The sequence below is a fragment of the Chiloscyllium plagiosum genome, unplaced genomic scaffold (genome assembly GCF_037043375.1).
Source record: "Chiloscyllium plagiosum isolate Xiang-an unplaced genomic scaffold, Cpla_swu_hap1 HiC_scaffold_35, whole genome shotgun sequence".
In the NCBI taxonomy this organism is placed as follows: Eukaryota; Metazoa; Chordata; class Chondrichthyes; order Orectolobiformes; family Hemiscylliidae; genus Chiloscyllium; species Chiloscyllium plagiosum.
The window spans coordinates 58,844,721-58,864,445 of NW_028270173.1; the positions used below are offsets into that span (position 1 = coordinate 58,844,721).

General features: G+C 43.3%; 1 protein-coding gene across 1 annotated transcript; it reads left to right on the forward strand.

Annotated features, from left to right (window-relative positions):
- The first annotated feature begins 1,940 nt into the window (after positions 1–1,940).
- On the forward strand, positions 1,941–14,845 carry LOC122541582 (uncharacterized). The gene is made up of 2 exons (XM_087978723.1): positions 1,941–2,475; positions 8,764–14,845. Exon 2 carries the CDS (start codon positions 9,182–9,184, stop codon positions 10,823–10,825), a length of 1,644 nt encoding a protein of 547 aa, XP_087834849.1. The 5' UTR covers positions 1,941–2,475; positions 8,764–9,181; the 3' UTR covers positions 10,826–14,845.
- The last annotated feature ends 4,880 nt before the right edge of the window (positions 14,846–19,725 follow it).

The window sequence follows — 19,725 nt, forward strand, 5'->3', positions numbered from 1 at the left end:
AAGCTTAGCCAGTCGTGTGGATGGCCCAAAAAAAAACAGGTCAGCGAATGCTGAACATTCTGATCCTACAGGCTCCCTCTGCAGCAAGTGTGGCGGAGCCTGTAATGACAAGAGTGGAGCTCCTGAGCTGCACAACGTGATGTTTAACAGAAAGTCAACTACCACCATCAGTATATTCTCCACATTCACTGTTTCCACACTCCATGTACCTGGTGATCCCCATTGTGCACCAAGAGCAAATGAGGGGTTAATACCGTCAAGAGTCAATCCCTGAATTAAAGTCAAGATTTCCCTCCAGTCCTGTATTCTGTGTCTCACCCTCTTGTGACACTTGCTCCGAATATATGTGCTCATCCCACTACTGCGCATCATCACTGCCTTGGATACTGTGGGTCTTCCTCTTCTGATCTGCTGCCAAACACATTCCGAGGATACACATCCCACTGATATTCATAGTTTGAAAGTCTCTGTCAAACATTTACCAGGGGAACTGAGACAGCAGCTGCAATAAGTGAGGTTTTATTCAGATGGGACAATGACAAGTTTAAATCCCCACCTGATCTGCTGCTCAAAGTCACCTCCATTTCCTCGGTCAGTTTCCCAAGTTTCAGGAAACTCATGTTGCTCCAGAAATATTTGGATTGACTGTGAGAGACGTCAATCAGAGAGCCCACCCACTCTGCCCATTGTCTCCTCTTCCTCTTCCAGAGCTGGTTCACTTCCTATAGGGACTGAAAACCAAATGAGGAGATGGTGAGTGAAGGAGCAGCTTTTATACAAATTGTATCCCATAATATCCACACCAATCTTCAGGCAGTCTGACTATCCTGTGGGTAATCAGGGGTGGAAATGTCCCTTATGCTGTGTGAGAAGACCCAGCTGAGAGAGCTGTTTACAGTGTGCTTTGTGCTGAACTGTTTGACTTTGTAGCATAGTAGACAGTGAAGAAGATTTTCTAAGATTACAAAGGGATCTTGATCAAATGGGTCATTGAGGTGACAGATAGCAAATGGAGCACAATCTGGATAAATGCGATGTACTGCATTTTGGTATAACAAACAAGGGTAGGGCTTATACAATTATTGGTAGGGCCTTAGGTAGCGTTGTAAAACAGAGGGACCTAGGGGTGCAGGTAGACAATTGTTTAAACTTTGTGACACATATAGACAGGATAGTTAAAAAGGTGTTTGGCAGTCCTTTGAGAGTAGGAGTTAGAATGTTATGTTGAGGACATTGCTGAGGCCTTTTCTGGAATACCATGTCCAGTTCTGGCCGCCCAGTTACAGGAAGGATATTATCAAGCTGGAGAGGGTTCAGAAGAGATTTACCAGGATGTTACCGGGTATGGAAGGTCTGAGTTATAGGCTGGGACATTTTTCAAAAAGTGTGGGACTGGAAATGCACAACCGGTCAGGCAGCATCTGAGGAGCGGAACAGTCGACGTTTTGAGCATAAGTTCTTCATCAGGAATGTGTCTTTTTGAGCATAAGCTTGAAATGTTCCACATTCCTGATGAAGAGCTTATGCTCGAAATGGCGACTGTCCTGCTCCTCAGATGCTGCCTGACTGGTTGTGCTGTTACAGCACCACACTTTTTGACTCTGATCTCCAGCATCTGCATTCCTCACTTTCTCCTAGTGGGACTTTTTTCACTGGAGTGTAGGAGGTTGAGAGGTGACCTAATAGGAATTTATAAAATAATGAGAGGTATAGATAGAGTTGATGGTAGTTGTCTTTTCCTCAGATGGGGAATTTCAAGACTGGGGGTATATTTTTAAGATGAAAGGAGATAGATTTAAATAAGACATAAGAGACAATGTTTTTACACAGAGAGGTTCGCATGTGGAATGAACTTCCTGAGCAAGTGGTGAATATGGGTACAGTTACAACACTTAAAAGACTTTTGGATGGTTACATGAACAGGAAAGGGCCAGGAACAGACAGGTGGGATTAGTTCAGTGTGGGACTATGTTCGACATGGACTGGTTGGACTGAAGGGTCTGTTTCCATGCTGTACGACGCTATGACTGTATGACTGGAGCTGTGTTGGATATTGATTGTGTTTATTGGAAGCATTTTCCTTCTAATTTCCAAGCTGAGTTTTGCTGATGGCTCATTCCTGAATATGAGAAGGTGAAGTATAATTATGTGGGAGGTACAGAGTGTCTGAGGATTCTTATTGATTTTCTGTTGTTGAATTGTGTGTTGGGTGTTGGTTATTATCCTGTGGACTGTGAATGGTCAGTTCTCTGTTGGGAATTGGATGTTGCCTGTTTTTTTAGAAACCTCCAAGACCTCCCTTCCCCCGTTTCTGTCACCACCTGAAAAAGGTTAAAATTCTCTAATTATTTTGAGACATAATGTCTCAAAAGAATTTACGTCCAGTAAAGTACTTTTTCATCTGGTCACTGTGGTAACACTCAAAATGTGATTGTCAATATGAACCTGCCACAAACAGCAAATAAGAATGACCAGGTAATCTGTTTTTTAATGGTGTTGACTGATGAATTAATATTGGGAGAAAGTGAGCACTGCAGATGCTGGAGATCAGAGTCAAAGAGTGTGCTGCTGGTAAAGCACAGCTGGGAAGGCAGCATCTGAGGAGCAGGCGAATTGATGTTTCGAGAATAAGCTGTTATCGGGAATGAGGGGCTGCCCCAAGGGGGCTGAACGATAAATGGGAGGGTAATGGTGCTGGGGGCAAGGTAGCAGACGGGGAGCAGAAGGGTTCCCTGTGTAACATCCCCTCTGAAATATGGAACCTCTGAAAGTGGCACACTCCCTCACTACTGCACTGTAGTGTCAGCCTCAGTGCTGAAATCCTTGAGTCTCCCCTTAGGACCTTTTGACCATTGAACTATGTTTAAAATGCTGTATAAATGCAAGCTATTGCCTATTGTTGTTGTGTAAAATGTCAGACAGGTTTTCAGTCAGAGCAGTGCGATTCCCCCTCATGATGTACCATCCAACTGACCCTCATTGTGAAGCAGTTTCCCAGTGAAGGGAGAGTGTAAAGGGAATTAAGGTTGTAACCTCGAAATTGCTGCATGTGAATTCACGAAGGCAATGGTCAGAGATGGGAGTGGCAGAAAGGGAACAGAGATGTGGAGCTGTTGATCATTCTGACTAATCTGGTCTAAGGGATATGAGCTCTATTTTGTTTGCTGTATTTCTGTTCATGGCTTTCTCAGTCCAGCAATACATGCTGGTGTTGAAATCGTCTGCTGCTTTCAATGATGTGAGGTTAACTACTTGGCACCATCAGTTCTAAGTGGACTTTGAGGGCAGCTGAAGGCACAGCCACAAATGTTAGAACAGTTACAATGGGAGCTGCTCAAGAATTTGAAGCAATGTGAAGGTTTCAGAGGGTTATAGGGCCGAAAGAGATTATGAAGTTGGGGAGAAGTGAGGCCAAGGAGGAATTTGAAAACAGGGATGAGGAATTTTAAAACTGAGATGTTTTCAGACTGTGGGCAAAGAAAAGCCAGGAAATGCAAAGGTGATGAATGAATGGGACACAATGGAAGTTAAGATACAGGCAACAAGTTTTGAATTCTCAATGCCTGGATTGTTAACCTTTTCTTGGAGACACAGTTTTCTTGAAATTGCATTTTCATGCCTTGTTTAAATTTTTTATCTGAAGTCCTCATCTTTTCTCAAAAGCCTGTGCGAGATTGATTTTTTTCCCCCCAATGCTGTGGTTGGTAGCTGAATTTAGGATGTGCACAGAAAGGGGGTGCAACGTACCTAATTTCCCAGGATAAACTAGGACCCTTCAAACAGCTACACCAAAGTACTATTTTTCCTTAGCTTGTAGCATTTTCTGTCCAGTTTGTTTTCCTCAAATATATTTCTAAAGGATATATTTGTGAGTGCGAATGGGATGGGTTTAAACTAAAATGGTATAGGGATAGGAATCTATACAAAGAGACAGTAGAGAGGTAAAAATGGATAAAAGCAAAAGACAGAACTGGAAATCAGAGAAGTGATGGGCAAAGAATTCAAGCTACAGTGCTAAATAATGTGAGGAAGATTAAAAGTATTGGGAAGGCCAAACCTAAGGTATTGCCTCTTAATGCTCAATGCATTCTCAATGAAGTGGATGAATTTGTCATGCAAATAGGTATAAATGGGTATGATATAGTTGGGATTACAGAGATGTGACCGTGGGATGACCAGGATGGGAATTAAATATCTGGGCATTCAGGTTTTAGGAAGGACAGACAAGAGCAAAAGGAGTGGGGCAACATTGCTGGATAGAGGGACCATGGATGCAATAGTGAGGAAAGATATTAGCTGTGGTGAAATGAACTTGTATGGAAACCATGGGCAGAAAACAACAGTGGGGATTGTACATAGACCCCTGAACTGTAGTGGTAATGTCAGGGAAGGAATTAAACATGAAATTGGAACCACAAACAACGAGGGTGTAGCTGTCATTATGGGTGAGTTTCATTTGCCTATAAATTGGACAAATCCAATCAGTAACAATGCTGTAGAAGTTGCATACTTGGAATATGTACAAGATGGTTTTCTGTATCAAAACATTCAAGACTGGATATTGTGAGATAAGAAAGGGATAATTGGCAGTCTAGCTGTGTGAGGCCCCTTGGGGAAGAGTGACTTTAGTATGATACAGTTCTTCATGAAGGTGGAAAGTGACATAGTTAATTCTGAGAGTAGAGCCCTAAATCTAAATAGAGGAAACTAGGATGACATAAGGCATGGGTTGACTATAATAAATTGGTGAGTGTTATTTAAGGAGATGACAAACGAGAGGCAGTGGCAAACATTTAAAGAGGAACTGCAATAATTGTTCATTCCTACCTGGCGCAAAATAGGAAAAATGGCCTGTCCATGGCTAGCAAAGGAAATTAGGGATGATATTAGATCGAAGGAAGGGGCATACAAAATGTCTAATAAAAGCAGTAGACCTGAGGATTGGGAGCAGTTTTGATTTCAGCAAAGGAAATCAAAAGGATTAATTCACAGAAAAACAAATATGAGAGTAAGCTTGCAGGGAAAGTATAGACTCATTTAAAAAGCTTCTGTAGGCATTTGACAAGAAAAAGAATAGTGAAAACAAATGTCAGTCCATACAATCAGAAACAAGGGACGTTATGATGTGGGACAAAGAGATGACAGACCAATATATATTTTGGTTCTATTCTCACAAAGGACACAAATAATATCCTAAAAATGTTGGTGAACACAGTTGTGTGAGAAAGAGGAACTGAAGGAAAGCAGTATTAGTATGGAAATGGTGTTGGGGAAATTGGGGAAATTAAAGGCCAACACGTCCCCAGGGCCCAACAATCTACATCATGGAGTGTTTAAGGAAGTGGTCTAGAAATGGATGCAATGGTTGCCATCTTTTGAGACTCTGGAACAGTTCCTATTCATTGGAGGGTAGTTAATCAAACCGTAAGGTTTAAAAAAAAAGTAGAGAGAAAACAGGGCATTATAGGGTCAGCCTGATATTGGTAATAGGGAAATGCTAGAGTCTATTATAAAGTAGCAGAAAATGGTGACAAAATTTGACAGATTCAATATGGTTGTGCAAAAGGGAAATCATGCTTGACAAATCTATTGGAATGTTTCAAGGATGTAACTGGTAAAGTTGAAATGGGGTTGCCAGTCGGTGTGGTTTACTTGGACTTGCAGAAGGGTCCCACACAACAGATTAGCATGTCAATATTAAGTGGCTGGTATTGGGGATAGTGTACTGACATGGATAGAGAACTGAGCAGACAGGAAACAAAGAGTAGGAACAAATTTTCTAAGTGGCACCCAGTGGCTAGTGAGGTACTATTGGGATTAGTGCTTGGACTTCACCTATTCATAATATGTATGAATGATTTATGAGAGGAGATGAAATGTTATATCTTCAAGTTTGCAGACAGCATAAAACTAGGTGGGAGGGTGGACTGCACGGAGGATGTAGAGATGTTTTAGTGTGATTTGGACAAGTTGATTGGGCAAATGCATAGCAGATGAAGTAAATTTTGGATAAAGGTGGTTTGTTATCAGAATGGCGATAGACTGGGAACAGGGGAAATGCAATGAAACCTGAATGTTCTTGTACACCAGTCACTGAAAGTGTAGGTTAGTGTAGGTTAGATGGGTTTCAGATTGGTTTCACAGGTCGGCACAACATAGAGGGCTGAAGGGCCTGTACTGCACTGTAATGTTCTATGTTCTAAATAAGCATGCAGTTGCAGCAGGTGGTGAAGAAGGCAAGTTGTGTGTTGACCTTCTTAGCAAGAGGATTTGAGTACAGGAGCAAGGATGTCATGCTGCAGTTGTATAAGAGTGAAGAGTGTGGTGCTGGGAAAGCAGAGCAGGCCAGGCAGCATCTGAGGAGCAGGAGAATCGACGTTTTGGGCATAAGCTCCTCGGATGCTCCTCGGATGCTGCCTGGCCTGCTCTGCTTTCCCAGCACTACATACTCGACTCTGATCTCTAGCATCTGCAGTCCTCATTTCTCCTTGCAGTTGTATAAGGTCTTGGTGATGCTACACCTAGAATATTGTGTGCAGTTTTGGTCTCCTTTTCTGAGAAAGGATGTTCTGGCTATGGAGAAATGCAACAAATGTTTACCACATTGATTTCTGAGATGGTGGGACTGATATATGAAGACAAACTAGATTGGTATGCTCACTGAAGTTTAGAAGAATGATAGAGGAATCTCATAGAAACCTATATTTAAAAGCAAAATAGAGAAAATCAGCAAGAATGTTTCAAATCATTATACGGTCCAGAATCAGGGGTCACAGTCTTAAGGATACCGGTGTAGCCCATTTAGGACTGAGATGAGGAGAAATTATCTTCATCCAGAGAGAGGTGAGTCTGTGGAATTCTCTGTCTTAGAAAGTAGTTGAGGCCAAAACATTAAATGTTTTCAAGAAGGAGTTAGATGTAGTTCTTGGGGCTATAGGGATCAAAGGGTATGGAGAGAAAGCAAGAAAAGGACACTGAGTCGGATGATCGGCCATAACCATATGAATGGCAGAACAGACTCAAAGGGTCAAATGGTCCACTCTGTACATATTTTCTCTATTTCTATCAGGACTCATTCTACTAAGATAATCACTAACACATTTACAGTTAACTTTGTCATTGCTGGTTGAATCGCAAGATCCAAATCTGGGATTTGAGGTCACTTGCTTTTTGACTCCCCCCTGAAAGGTGAACAGGACATCAGGCTGGGCTGACTGCTTATGCTTGGACACTGCATCTCTGACTCTAAGTTGCTAGCTGGAATGACACCAACACTTTACTGCAGGAAGGAAAATGATTGGACTCAGCTCCACAAGGAAGCTGTTCTTGAATTCTGAGAAGTTATGCCTCAAGTTAACTGATTTTTTTAAAGCTCTGGACCTACCAATACCTGCAGTTCATCACCTATCTCCTCTACTGGGTGGCACAGTGGTTAGCACTGCTGCCTCACAGCGCCAGAGACCCGGGTTCAATTCCCGCCTCAGGCGACTGACTGTGTGGAGTTTGCACATTCTCCCCGTGTCTGCGTGGGTTTCCTCCGGGTGCTCCGGTTTCCTCCCACAGTCCAAAGATGTGCAGGTTAGGTGAATTGGCCATGCTAAATTGCCCGTAGTGTTAGGTAAGGGGTAAATGTAGGGGTAGAGGTATGGGTGGGTTGCGCTTCGGCGGGTCGGTGTGGACTTGTTGGGCCGAAGGGCCTGTTTCCACACTGTAACGTAATCTAATCTACTGTCCTATCTTTAGTTACGTAATTTCCCCTCCTCCCATTTTAAATGATTTGTCATGAAACCCTATTTCTAATTTCATGTTGAAGCTTTTTGCTTTGGATTCACTTCAAATATTTGGAATCTGAAAACTAAGTATTTGGGAAATCCCTTCTCTCTACCCCAGCAAGGGACCAGAAGAAATTGGGAAAGGAGTTAACTCCCTGTTTCAGAATTAAGAGAGAATGCAATCTTAATTTAAGTTCACCCTAATTTTTCCTTTTACTTTGAGAAAGCTATCTGAGATATAAGGGGGAGGCAATGACCTAGTGGTAGTATTGCTGGACTATTAATGCAGAAACCCAGCTCATGTTCTAGGGAATGGGTTCAAATCCTGCCAGGCAGACGGTAGAATTTGAATTCAATAAAGAATCTGGAATTAAGGGTCGATTGTTGGAAAAAAACCCATCAGGTTCACTAATGTCCTTTAGGGAAGGATTTCTGTCATCCTTACCTGGTCTGGACTACATGTGACTCCAGACACATAGTGACATGGTTGACTCTTAACTGCCCTCTGGGCACTTAGGGATGGATAAGATATGCCAGCCGAGGCAGAGATGCCTGCATCCTGAGTGAATAAAAATAAATTTCAAATCTCCATTGTATTTAACACTTTGCTTGATTTTTTTCGTAAACAAATAGTTTAAGTGCAACACTAGCTACATTTCTTGAACACATAGTGAATTGATGACCCATTTTATACTGCACCTGACTGTCTTTCTCATGGCTGTCATGGGGTCTGGGAAGATGAAGGTTTGGGCAGAGGAAAGAAAGTAAACACATTATCTACTCCTGGTCACTATCCAGTGTACCTGCTGGAAACAGAGGGTGTGTGACATTCAAGTGAGGAAAAAGAAAGGACTTGTATCTTATCCCCTACCACACAGGGAATAGCAGACTGATATTCACTGTGGAACAATCTCTAACTGAGGAGTCAGTCCCTTCAGCAAATAAAGAGATGGAATTGGAGGAAATCAAGTGTTCTTTTCCTGTTTTACAGAAAGATTGCACCGGACACCAGAGAATACAGAGAGGATAGGTACTGCAGACAGTTCCTGACCATTACCCAGTGGAACAGCTGCACAACTGTGGGAAGCCATCAGTCCCTTCACAACATTGCTCAAAACAGAGAAGCTTTGGAAATTGATCGGGTTAGGGGAGCTCTGACCTATCATCAGATCAGTGGTGTGGAGCCTTCCATCAGAACCAACTTTTCTGAAGGTTCGGTTGTGGGCGATCGGTCAGGGTGAGGCTGGGAAGAAGTGTGAGTGGCTCCAAGTGTGGCGAGAGCTTCAATCATTCATCGAGCTTCATGAACCACTGACTCATCCCTACACATGAGAGGTGAGGGCTCCACAGGCACAGAAAATCCATACACAATAAAACAGTTGTCCAACTGTTAAAGTAAGAGCAGCTTCATGGAAATGAAACAATTCAAGTGTGAGGTCTGCGAACGAGGTTTTGCAAAGTCATCAACACTGGTGAGTCACCGACGTATTCACACTGGGGAGAAACCATTCGTATGTGAGGTGTGTAACAGGAGCTTTACACAACTGTCAAGCCTGGTGAAACACTGGCTTATTCACACTGGGGAGAAGCCATTTACCTGCAAGGTGTGTGATAAATCATTCTCAGAGTCATCATCCCTCCGGGTTCACCAGCGTATTCACACCGGGGAGAAACCCTTCACGTGCGAGGTGTGTGACAAATCATTTTCAGAGTCATCAACTCTTCGCAGACACGAACGCATTCACACAGGGGAGAAACCCTTCACATGTGAGGTGTGTGACAAATCATTCTCGCAGACATCAACTCTGCGTGTGCATCAACGCATTCACACGGGGGAGAAACCATTCACTTGTGAAGTATGTGACAAGTCATTCTCCGACTTATCAACCCTGCGCAGACACCAACGCATTCATACAGGGGAGAAACCATTCAAATGTGAGGTGTGTGATAAATCATTCTCAAATTCTTCACACCTCCGCAGACACCAACCCATTCACACCGGGGTAAAACCATTCACATGTGTGGTGTGTGACAAGTCATTCTCTGATTCATCAAGTCTCCTGCTCCATCAGAGAGTCCACACAGGGGAGAAACCTTTCAAGTGTGAGGTGTGTGATAAATCATTCTCAGAGGCATCGACCCTCCATGTACACCAACGCACCCACACAGGAGAGAAACCTTTTGTGTGCGAGGTATGTGATAAATCATTCTCAGAGACATCAACTCTTCGCAGACACGAACGTATTCACACGGGAGAGAAACCTTTTGTGTGCGAGGTGTGTGACAAGTCATTCTCGCAGACCTCGACTCTCCGCGTGCACCAACGGATTCACACAGGGGAAAAGCCATTCACTTGTGAAGTATGTGACAAATCATTCTCCGACTTGTCAACTCTTCGCAGACACCAACTCATTCACACAGGAATGAAACCATTCACATGTGATGTGTGTGACAAATCATTCTTGACTTCTTCGCACCTTCGCAGACACCAACCTGTCCACACTGGTGAGAAACCATTCTTATGTGTGGTGTGTGACAAATCATTCTCAGTTTCATCGAGTCTCCTGCACCATCAGAGAGTACACACGGGGGAGAAACCTTTCACATGTGAGGTGTGCAAAAAATCATTCTCAGAATCATTGACCCTTCGCAGACATCAGCGCATTCACACTGGGGAGAAACCATTCAGGTGTGAGGTCTGCAACAAATCATTCTCACGGTCATCAACTCTTCGTGTACATCAACGAATCCACACAGGAGAAAAGCCGTTCACGTGTGAGGTGTGTGACAAGTCTTTCTCAGATTTATCGAGCTTCTGCGTACACCAACGAATTCACACTGGGGAGAAACCATTTACGTGTGAAGTATGTGACAAATCATTCTCAAGATCATCACACCTCCGCAAACACCAACGCATTCACACAAGGGAAAATTCTTTCACGTGCAACGTGTGTGGTAAATCATTCTCAGATTCATCAAGTCTTCTGCTCCATCAGAAGATTCATACAGGAGAGTATCCTTTCAGTTCTGAGATTGTGATGAACCTTCCCTGATGTGTTTGAACATTTGGAATGCACCAGGATTCACACAGGGGAGAAACGCTTTCAGTGTGCTGTTTGTGACAAGGCTTCCACAGAGTCAGTAAAGTTCCTGGTCCATCATTGTGTTTACATTGGGAAGAACCTAAATAGCTACCTGATAAATAAAAGCAAAACACTGTGAATGTTGGAGATCTGAAATGAAAATGGAAAATGCTGGAGATATACAAGAGAACTTGCAGCATCTGTGGAGAACAAAACAGAGTTAACAGATTGACTTAATGTTTCACGAGTAAAGTTATCATAGAATCCCTACAGTGTGGAAATAGGCCCTTCGACCCGACAAGTCTGCACTGACTCTCCGAAGAGTATCCCACCCAAACCCATTCCTTTACCCTATTACTCTACATTTAATCTTGACTAATGCACCTAACCTACACATGCCTGAACACTATGGGCAATTTCACAAGGCCAATTCATCTAACTTGCCCATCTTTGGATTGTGGGAGGAAACCACAGCCCCCAGAGGAATCCCACGCAGATACTGGGAGAATGTGCAAACTCCGCACAGACAGTTGCCTGAGGCTGGAATTGAACCCGGGTCCCTGGCACTGTGAGGCAGCAGTGCTAATCATTGAGCCACTGTTCCACCCAAAGTAGAGTTATATTGGACTCAAACGTTAACTCTGTTTCTCTCTCCACAGATGTTCCCAGAACTGCTGTTTCCAGCACTCACTGTTTTTATTTTAATTACCCAGCAAATGCCAGATAGGAAAAGAAGCTTGTCTACCTTTTAGGTAAACAAAGATTTGATAACCCACACAACTCCCACCACCAGTCATGCTGGCCTGACCACGCTCCCTTCAGCCCCGAAGAGAACTGATGACCCCCCACCCTGATGATCTCCAAACTGACCTGACTAATTCCCACAGACCAACTACCCCAGACGTGACTTGATTAGCTCCCACCACCCATCTATCTCTGTGTGGATTCCTGCGCTGATTCACTTCACTGCTCCCTGGCCTGTGTACCAAAAGACCAGGGTCATTATCACGAATGAGATGAGAAAAAAAGATGCTGAAGCGTGTCCCACACAAACCATCAAGGAATCGGGTCTAGTCTGAGGAAGGTAAGAGAAGTGTCTTACTGGCCAAACATGAGTAATGAGATGAAGGACCACATCAGCCTTGCAGTACTTGTACTGAACATTTCTAAATAAGATATAGAGCTACTCATGACTCGTGACATCCTATCCAGCCCATGGATGAAGCTTGGAGTAAACTGTTCACTTTCACTGGACCTGATTATCTCATCGCAGTCAATTACTATTCAGATGACGGGAGCTAACGATTCCCAGTGAGGTGTAGAATCTCTTAAGGTGCACTTCTGTTGTCTAGATATTCCTGACATTGTGATCGGTGACAAGGACCTCAATTCACAAGAGAGGGATACAGACACTTCGTGAATTATTTGGAAAATTCAACACCATACATCATCTGCACACTATCTCCAGTCAAATGGAAAGGGTGAGATATTGATGAGAGTTATTAAAGTATTCAGAAATTCAATAAGATTCACTGGACTTGTGTATGGAAGTTATTACTTCGATCACATATAATGAAAGTGAACCCCAGACATCCACATGCAATTAGAGAAGTTGCTCCTTCATAAGTCAATGAGGATGATTTCATCAGTTTAGAACTGGATAACCATCAGCCCCAGAGATCAACCATTCTCCAACCAATGCCACAGATCAGCAAGAACGATCAGCATAGCAACAACATTTGCCATGGCAAGGAGCCCCAGACAAACAACAGATCCTAGATTAGCAGCCCATAACAATTCACACCTATACCAAAAGACGACCTAAAACCCGAAAGATCATGTGCAAGTGTGTGGGGGACAGAGAAAATTGGAACAGATTAGAGACAGGAAAATGCTTTTTTTTGTTGATGTGTGAAGAATTTCTATTTGGACCAGCATATGTAATAACTTTCAAATAATAGTACATACAGTATTGTTTCTAATCTAATGAAAGGTGAATGTTTAGATAAAATATTCATGGCTTGCTATGTTAATGTCATCTCTGTTGTCAACAAATTTAATTGAATATTTGAGGGCTACAACCATTTTCACACACCACATGAAACATTCTTTAAAATTCAGATACTTTAAATATTCATATGGAACATTATTTCTTAAGGATTAGGAAACTGACTGGTGAGGTGCAGATCAGGTGGGAATTTAAACTTGTCATTGCCCCATCTGAATAAAATCGCACTGATTGCAGCTGCTGTCTCAGTTCCCCTGATAAATGTTTGACAGAGATATCGAAGGTGAGAATAACATTCTTCATCCTGAGTGGCTTTCAAACTGACATCAATGTGGGATGTATATCCCCGAATGTGTTTGAGAGCAGATCAGAAGGGGAAGACCCACAGCGTCGAACACAGGGATGACATGCAGTGGTGGGATCAGCACGAGAGTGGGAGTCAGGAGAGTGATTTGGAGATGAGAGGAATGTGAGTAATTCACTCTCTCCTGTTTTTCTTCACCTCCTGTCTCTCCTACCTACACTCCACCTTGCCCTATTGCCTTCTTGTCCTTCCTCCTCAGTTCTATCCTCTCTTGCCTTTCTCTCTAATCTGTATTCCTCCTGTGTTACAAAGGTGAGAGGGAAGAGAGAGAGAATGCACCAATTTAAGCAATAGTAAATCAAAATTAGTACAAAATGTGTACTGTTCGCAAGGTGACAATGTAATTGTGACAATATTAAATTATTTTTATCTGGGACACAACTGAAATAAACTATAATCTAGTTTTCCGGAATAATTGCTGGCCACAGCACGTAGACTGAGGTTATGAATATGACTGACTGTTGGTGCCTAAACACTGAAAATCCCTGAGACATTTTGAAGAGTTGCCTCAAACAGGCACAATCAGTAGCAACTCACCAATCTCATTACTCCTATCTGGCGGATGTCGTCATTTCTGCGGCTGATGTTTAATAAACCAATGTCAAAGATCACGAAAGGTCCATTTACATTCATCTGACATTTACATTTCCAGTTATGGTCAATTTCAGCACGATTATGATGATAAAACAAACACAAACGAAGCTAAACGCTTGGCCAGTACCTGTACACTAGTGCTTGTTTTACAAAAGCAAACCTTTCAAAATATTCTGTGTGACCAAGTATGAAGGTTTCACGATCAATGCAGTGTGTAAAACAGCTCTTGGATAATTTTATAAGAATTAAGATATATGTTAAGTTCCCTTTTCTTCGTATGTTTGTCCAAGTAGTTCTTAGTCTGAGTAATTTGTGTATAATTGCTTTATTAATTTTGTCGTGGATTTTGTACATACATAACTCAATTGTAAATGGCTATTGACAGTCCTGTGTGTGAGGGATAGACATAATGCCGGTTGAAGGGAGGAAGGCACCAATAACTGTAGAAGTCATGACTTTGAGATTACTATTCAGTGGACAAGGCTCAAAACAGCTTTAAACAGCTGCAAGAACTTGTTAATTTCCTATTGGGCCTGACAAGGTGAGAACTGAGACTATTTACCTTTAGGAAGGCCTTTGATAATAAATGCTGAAGTCGATTTTTTCTAACCAAAGGTCTAAATCTGATGAACCTGTAAAACCTGGTTTAATGTGGGAGAAATGAAAAGCTGGACAGGGGCAAAAGTGAACACAACAGCTTGGGAGCAACCACAGATGAGAGGGCATCAGATTAAACTATGTGCCATTATTGTGACATCCTGAAAGGGGTGTGAACATTGGTCTGAGTGACACATCTCACACCTTAAACATGAGGAGCTTGAAGGGGTCAGTGCGATTGTCGGGGAAGGTGGTCTGGTCAACCTCTGAGGTGGTAAAAATGTCTGATTCAGCAGTTTGGCCACCTGAGGACAAACCCTGATCACACAGGAAAGCCAAATGCCAGTTTTGTGGGTTTACTTGTAGCAGCTCCATATACACATATATATGTGTGCATATATACTCAATAAAGAAACTTGACACCTCAGACTTATTCTGCACCATTGTGTTTCCAAAGAAAGACGAGGTGAAGTCGTCATTAAATACCCTCTTGAATGCCTTAGTTGAACCTGCCTGTGACAAAGATGGAGAACTCAATATTCAAGGGTATTTGATGTTCCAGAAAAATAGGTGGAAAGGAGGTGGGGCAGCTTTGTTAATAAAGGATGAGTGAGAGGTGATCTGACTGAAACATACAAGATTCTGAGAAGCTTGAGAGGATGAATGTTGAGAAGATGTTTCCACCAGTAGGGAAATATCAAACTAGTGATGTAACTACAGAACTTAAAAATGAGATGTGAAGTGATTTCTTTGCTCAAGCTACAGTGAATGTCGAGAATTCTCTGTGGAAGTAAAGAGGAGATAGGTAGATTTTCAAAATATCAGGAGTGCTTAGGATGCCTGAGTTTCAACTGCTAAAGCAAATCATCTCTTAACTCAAGGAAGGCATTTGAACAATAGGGCGACAAAGAAAGCATTTCAAAGACTCTCTAAAGGCATCTTCAAGAAATGCGACATAGTGTGGGATACCCTCATTCAGAAGAAACTGATTTGGAGTAAGAGAGACACTTCTTTGAGAAAATCCCTCAGCAAGAGGGAAGATGACAAAGGAACCAGGGAAATGAATGCCAGTGAACTTGAGGCCAAGGACCAATTCCACATCCTGGAAACATCTGCCAAATATGGAAATGCAGCTCTAGGATTGGGCTCCTCATCACGCAAGGATTCGACACTACTAGGTAGTGCATTCCAGACTCTAAACTATTCACTATGTGATAATGTTTTTTCTTCTCCTGAAAATTACCTGAAATCACAGAATCATAGGATCCCTACAATGTGGAAGCGGGCCATTCGGCCCGTGGAGTCCACACCGACCCTCCAAACAGCATCGCATCCAGACCCACCCCTATGCCTGTAACCCTGAATTCCCCATGGCTAACTCACATAGCCTGCACACGATCGGCAATTTAGCATGACCACTCCACCCAACTTGTACTTCTTTGGACTGTGGGAGGAAACCGGAGCACCCGGCGGAAACCCACGCAAACATGGGGAGAAAGTACAAACTCCACACAGTCACCCCAAGGCTGGAATTGGAACTGAGCTATGAGACAGCAGTGCTAACTACTGAGCCACTGTGCCGCCCATCTCAAGTTCTCTATTCTTTCCCCGCAGGCAACACTTTTTCCCTGTCAACTTATGATATTGAAACTTCTACCAACATTCCTATTAGCTTTCTCTTCTTCAAGGAAGATAGCTCCAACTTCTTTGGTCTGTCCTCACAATGAAGTTTCTCATGCCCGGAACCATTCTTGTAAATTGCATTTAATTTTATAACATGACTGGGTTTCTGTGGTCAGGGGTGAAGGGAGTGATTGTGCAGGGAGCCCACAGCCTGAACGATTCTTCATCAGAACGTGACAACAATTTGGAACAATCCATCTGGAGTTGGAGCTCAACCTACAACCTTAGAACATAGAACAATACAGCACAGAACAGGCCCTTCGGCCCACGATGTTGTGCCGTACATTTGTCCTAGCTTAAGCACCCATCCATGTACCTATCCAATTGCCACTTAAAGTTCACCAATGATTCTGACTCTGCCACTCCCACAGGCAGGGCAATCCATGCCCCCACTACTCTCTGGGTAAAGAACCTACCCCTGACATCTCCCCTATACCTTCCACCCTTCACCTTAAATTTATGTCCCCTTGTAACACTCTGTTGTACCCGGGGGAAAAGTTTCTGATTGTCTACTCTATCTATTCCCCTGATCATCTTATACACCTCTATCAAGTCACCCCTCATCCTTCTCCGTTCCAATGAGAAAAGGCCTAGCACGCTCAATCTATCCTCGTACGACCTATTCTCCATTCCAGGCAACATCCTGGTAAATCTTCTCTGCACCCTCTCCAAAGCTTCCACATCTTTCCTAAAGTGAGGCGACCAGAACTGCACACAGTACTCCAAATGTGGCCTAACCAAAGTCCTCTACAACTGTAACATCACTTCACGACTCTTGAATTCCATCCCTCTGCTAATGGACGCTAATACACCATAGGCTTTCTTACAAGCTCTGTCCACCTGAGTGGCAACTTTCAAAGATCTATGAACATAGACCCCAAGATCCCTCTTCTCCTTCACCTTACTAAGAACCCTACCGTTAACCCTGTATTCCGCATTCTTATTTGTCCTTCCAAAATGGACAACCTCACACTTGGCAGGGTTGAACTCCATCTGCCACTCCTCAGCCCAGCTCTGCATCATATCTAAGTCCCTTTGCAGCCGACAACAGCCCTCCTCACTATCCACAACTCCACCTATCTTCGTATCATCTGCAAATTTACTGACTCACCCTTCGACTCCCTCTTCCAAGTCATTAATAAAAATTACAAACAGCAGAGAACCCAGAACTGATCCCTGCGGAACCTCCACTTGTAACTGGGCTCCAGGCTGAATATTTACCATCTACCACCACTCTCTGACTTCGACCGGTTAGCCAGTTTTCCATCCAACTGGCCAAATTTACCTCTATCCCATGCCTCCTCCCTTTCCGCATAAGCCTACCATGGGGAACCTTATCAAATGCCTTACTAAAATCCATGTATACTACATCCACTGCTCTACCCTCATCCACATGCTTGGTCACCTCCTCAAAGAATTCAATAAGACTTGTAAGGCAAGACCTACCCTTCACAAATCCGTGTTGGCTGTCCCTAATCAAGCAGTGTCTTTCCAGATACTCATAAATCCTATCCCTCAGTACCCTTTCCGTTACATTGCCTACCACCGAAGTAAGACTAACTGGCCTGTAATTCCCGGGGTTATCCCTATTCCCTTTTTTGAACAGGGGCACAACATTCGCCACTCTCCAGTCCCCTGGTACCACCCCTGTTGACAGTGAAGATGAAAAGATCATTGCCAACGGCTCTGCAATTTCCTCTCTTGTTTCCCACATAATCCTAGGATATATCCCATCAGGCCCGGGGGACTTGTCTATCCTCAAGTTATCCAACACATCTTCCTTCCTAACAAGTATCTCCTCTAGCTTACCAGTCCGTTTCATACTCTCCTCTTCAACAATACGGTCCCTCTCGTTTGTAAATACTGAAGAAAAGTACTCATTCAAGACTTCACTTATCTCTTCCGACTCAATACACAGTCTCCCACTACTGTCCTTGATCGGACCTACCCTCGTTCTCGTCATTCTCATGTTTCTCACATACGCATAAAATGCCTTGGGGCTATCCTGTATCCCTCCACTGCTCTGTCTGAACCTTGTTTCCTCAACCTTATGTAAGCCTCCTTCTTCCTCTTTACAAGACATTCAACCTCCCTCGTCAACCAAGGTTCCCTCACACGACCATCTCTTTCCTGCCTGACAGGTACATACATATCAAGGACACGTTGTATCTGGTCCTTGAAAAAGTTCCACATTTCCACGACATCCTTCCCTGACAGCCTATGCTCCCAACCTATGCTCCTCAGATCCTGTCTTACAGCATCGTATTTACCCTTCCCCCAATTGTAAAACCTACCCTGTTGCACGCACCTATCTCTCTCCATAACCAAGGTGAAAGTCACAGAATTGTGGTCACCATCACCAAAATGTTCACCCACTAACAAGCCCATCACTTGTCCCGGTTCGTTATCAAGTACCAAATCCAATATGGCCTCCCCTCTGGTCGGGCAATCTACATACTGAGTTAGAAAAGCTTCCTGTACACACTGCACAAACACTGCCCCATCCAATCTACTTGATCTAAAGAGCTTCCAGTCAATGTTTGGGAAGTTGAAATTACCCATGACTACTACCCTGTGGCTTCTGCACCTTTCCAAAATCTGTTTCCCAATCTGTTTCTCCACATCTCTGCTGCTATTGGGGGGCCTATAGTAAACACCCAACAAGGTGACTGCACCTTTCCTATTTCTGACTTCAGCCCATACTACCTCCAAAGGCAGATCCCCCTCGAACTGCCTTTCTGCAGCCGTTATACCATTTCCAATTAGCAACGTCACCCCCCCCCCCCTCCTTTTTTACCACCCTCCATAATCTTACTGAAACATCTGTAACCAGGAACCTCCAACAACCATTCCTGTCCCTCTTCTATCCACGTTTCCGTGATGACCACAACATCGTAGTCCCAGGTACCGATCCACGCCTTAAGTTCACCCACCTTATTTCTGATACTCCTTGCATTGAAGTATACACACTTGAGCCCATCTCTGTGTCCGCAAGTACTCCCTGTCAGTGCTACCTTCTCCACAGCCTCCCTACATTCTTGGACATCCTGACATACAGCTAGCCTACTTGCTGGACTACAAGTCCGGATCCCATCCCCCTGCCAAATTAACCTTGTTCTCTGAGACAGAAGATTGTGTCCTTCTCCAAGACTTTAGCACAAACAATCCTGACTGACATTCCAGTGCAGTACTGAGGGGTGGAAGAGATTCCAATGATGGGGAGAGGCGAGAACATGGAGAGATTTGAAATCAAATTTAAAAATCTCATTAAAACTAACACTGAGCTTTTCTGGGAAGAGAGGGTTACTCATCAATTTTATTCCTAACACAGAACTGTGTCTAACAATAGATATCACTGCTTGAGTGAATGAAAGCAGAATGGTCCATCAGCATAGAGTAATACAGCATGGAAACAAACTTGTCCATGCCAACAGGTTTCCTAAATTGAACTAGACTTGTTTGCCTGGGTTTGGTATATATCCCTCTAAACCTTTCCTATTCATGTACCTGTCCAAATGTCTTTAAAATGTTGTAATTGCCCTTACCTCTATCACTTTCTTTGGCATTTCACTCCATTCACGCATCACCCTCTGTGTGGAAAAAGTTGTCCCTCAGATCCCTTTT

Excerpts from the sequence above, each read along its gene's own strand:
- LOC122541582 (XM_087978723.1), top strand. The coding sequence starts at position 9,182 with ATGGAAATGAAACAATTCAAGTGTGAGGTCTGCGAACGAGGTTTTGCA.